This window comes from Nicotiana attenuata, chromosome 7 (assembly GCF_001879085.1).
Source record: "Nicotiana attenuata strain UT chromosome 7, NIATTr2, whole genome shotgun sequence".
Taxonomy (NCBI): Eukaryota; Viridiplantae; Streptophyta; class Magnoliopsida; order Solanales; family Solanaceae; genus Nicotiana; species Nicotiana attenuata.
Window position 1 is genome coordinate 14870194 of NC_031995.1, and position 3292 is coordinate 14873485.

At 36.0% G+C, this 3292-nt stretch overlaps 1 protein-coding gene across 2 annotated transcripts; it reads right to left on the bottom strand.

The window, feature by feature from the left end:
• On the bottom strand, nt 1664-3079 carry LOC109230412. Of its 2 annotated transcripts, none has more exons than XM_019395925.1 (3): nt 2589-3079; nt 2182-2229; nt 1664-2070 (listed from the first exon to the last, which is right to left on the bottom strand). In XM_019395925.1, exons 1-3 carry the CDS (start codon nt 2940-2942, stop codon nt 1915-1917), a joined length of 558 nt encoding a protein of 185 aa, XP_019251470.1. In that variant the 5' UTR covers nt 2943-3079; the 3' UTR covers nt 1664-1914. The 2 variants fall into 2 exon arrangements, with proteins under 2 accessions (XP_019251470.1, XP_019251469.1); XM_019395924.1 differs by having other exon boundaries at nt 2182-2247.

Here is a 3292-nt window from a genome sequence, read left to right on the forward strand (position 1 = left end):
ATCAAGCCACCTCATGGCGTACATAACTCAGGCCCTCGGCCTCAAATCAGTATCAGTGTTTCCTCGCAACATAGGCCCTCGGCCTTACTCAGTCAAAAATCCTCACAAGCCCCTCGAGCAATAGTAAAACAGTGTTTCTCAGCCCAAAACATCATTTAAAATATCATTTAAGTCTCAAAACTGAGTAAAAATGGCTGAGTAGTAAAACAGTGAAAAATAACATGACTGAGTTCAAGTAGTAAGTCAAAACAGTAAGGAAATATCAATAAAAAGCCCAAAGGGTTCAAATAGTTTGCACGAAGCCCAAATATGGCATTCAGCCCAAATCATAATGATAGCAAATAAGTTTCAGTCAAATACACGGTAAAATCATCAACCGGGACGGACCAAGTCGCAATCCCCAATAGTGTTCGACCCCACGCTCATCAACAAGCGAGTGTCTCACCTCAACATAGCACTACGATGTGCAATTCGGGGTTTCAAACCCTCAGAACATCATTTACAATCATTACTCAATGTTAGCTCATGTATTTCGAGACAAACAGTTATAATTTCTTTCATACGGTTGTATTTAGCACTCTTAGTAGTTCGTGAGTATTGTGACACCAGTCTTGGGTAGAGGCTTTGTTGAATCTTCCGCATTTCTATTCAGTTTTCTATAATATTAAGACTTCCGCTTATTATTTAATTTTGTTGCATTTGCATTATTGCCGATAATTATTAAAAAGGGATTATGTTATTAATAATAAAGTAATTAAATTTGGCTTGCCTAGCTCTCATTTCTAGGCGCCCATCACGACCCCCGAGGGTAGAAAATCCGGGTCGTGACAATCAGGTCGGATTAGCTTATTTAGAGACTCGAGGTAGATCTGCTGGCGTCCATAGACCTTGAAGTCCCCTTCCTCTTTCCTTATTTACATCTCATTTGAGACAGTTGTATCTATTTCAGACTCTATTTGTAGAACCTCAAGAAGCTCGTGTACTTGTGACTCTAGATCCGGGTCGTATTAGATATGCTTGTTATTATGCTATTTCGCACTTCATTATAGTTTCATTTCAATTTAAGTGGTCTATTTAATTGAATTGTGTAAAATTGGTTTAAGAATTTCTCTAATGTTGGCTTGTCTAGCGAGTGAAATGTTAGGCGCTATCACGGTCCCGAAGGTGAGAATTCCGAGTTATAACAAGGGTAAACAGAACAAACAAAGCTATACGTTTCGGTGTCGATAAGTGTGAGAATTATAGCATATCTAATATCATAAAACTCAAAATTTATTTAAAATTAAGGCATTTATTGTGATAATTAAATGCGTCTAAAAAGATCAGAATGGTTACAAGAAGTTTGATAAAGTTGATTTCACTCGTAAGGGTTTTGGTGAAGTGGTAAGTGCTTCTTCATCCTTAACCAGAGATCTCGGGTTCGAGCAAGTCGCTTTATTAGGGAGGACTTTATCCCCCGTTCCAATGTGGGACTCCTAGCGCGAATTCGGATTTAGTCGGGCCCCAATGTGAATATCGGACACCGGATGAAAAAAAAAATTGATTCCGACTAGTTTGGCATTGAGGAGTAGTTGATTGATATTTTATGTTTAAAAGAATTACTTATATAAATATGATCATTAATAATTTTGTATTTACTAAAGAGAAACCGCATATATTTGATATGAAACAGAGAGTTTTTCAATAAAAAAACGTAAGGAATACAATTGTGTAAGTTTTCTCAAATATAACACATAAGTATTTGGGACCTTCCTGCTGTCCAATAACACACGTGCAAGAGAAGAACTAATACCACTTTCACAATTTTGTTTTTATTAATCTTTTTGCCAGTTTTCATATAATAATACATTCCTTTCCCTAGAAATAACAGAAAATGATATTTTTTACATGGAGAGAGCTGAATTAAGGAGATAATCAGCCTCGATATTTGACTAACATGGACAATGGCACAAGACAGAGTCCCTTCTTCTTCAGGTCCATATAGCTATTGTTTTTTCCATCAAAACACACATTATTTCTTTCTAATGTCTGCATTTGTTGCTGTTGTATAGAACCACTTTCAATACTTCCCTAAACAATAAACAAAAAGATCCAAAAACAAAAGTGGATATAGTTTCATTTTGCTCAAGAAATTCATATTAATTAATAGTATATCTCAGGATTTGGAGAGGAGAATGTTACCAGGAAATTTCCACTACTGTTGTCTGCTCTTTGGTAATTGATGTCCATCTGCTTAAAACTACTTACCTATTAACATCAAGCAAGATATAATAACATTGTGGAAGTTCAATAATAACAACAACAAACCCAGTGTAATCCCATAAGTAGGGTGTGGGAAAGGTAATATACATGTACGCAGCCTTACCCCTACCTTACAAAGGTAGAGAAGCTGTTTCCAATAGACTCTTGATTCAAACAATATTTTATGTACTCTACTTAAGTTTTAGTTGGAAAAGTTATATGGTAACAATACTACTCATGACGAAAGGTAGTAGATACCTGATAAAATAGTTAAGGTGAGCACAAGTTGACACACGAATAAGAAAAATGAAAGGAAAAATGATAAACAAAAGTGTGATCATGATTACCTTAGGACTATTGACAGGAGAGCTAGCAGTGTCTTCTAAATCAGGATCAGAGATTTTCTTGTTCCTTGGTTTCTTCAAATTCAATCTCTTAAGAAATGGTGAGCCACCCATAGGAGAATTATATGAATTCAAGACTTGATTATTGGTGTTACAATTCTTCCAATTAACAGCATGAGAAGCAGCATCAGATAACAAAGAAGGGCTACCAAAACTATCATCCTCACAACATGAACTATTATTTTCCCTGTTATTATTTTCCATTGAAAAGTCCTCCAAATAAGTTGTCCATCCACTCTCTTCTTGTGCATTACAGTAACTTGGTGATCCCTTATTATTCACATATGAACCATCCATTATTTCCTAGAGAATATAGAGGAACCAAAGTTAATTTTAGAGAATTCTTGGAGTTGTTTAATTTGAGAGCATTTGATGACTTGTAGGCTAAGGGAAGATAGTAGCTTATAACAACAGAAGAAAACATGTACAGAGAAGAAAAGGGGACTCATAGCGTTGAATCTTGGGTGTGGGGCCAGGTGGGGGAAGTTAAAGGAAGTATTAACCATTAACAACAACATACCCCGTGTAATCGTACAAGTAGAGTCTGAGCAGGATAAGGTGTACGTAAACCTTACCCCTACCTTGTGTGAGGTTTAGAGGCTATTTTTGATAGATCTTGAGAAAGCGTTTTCAAAACAGATTAAACA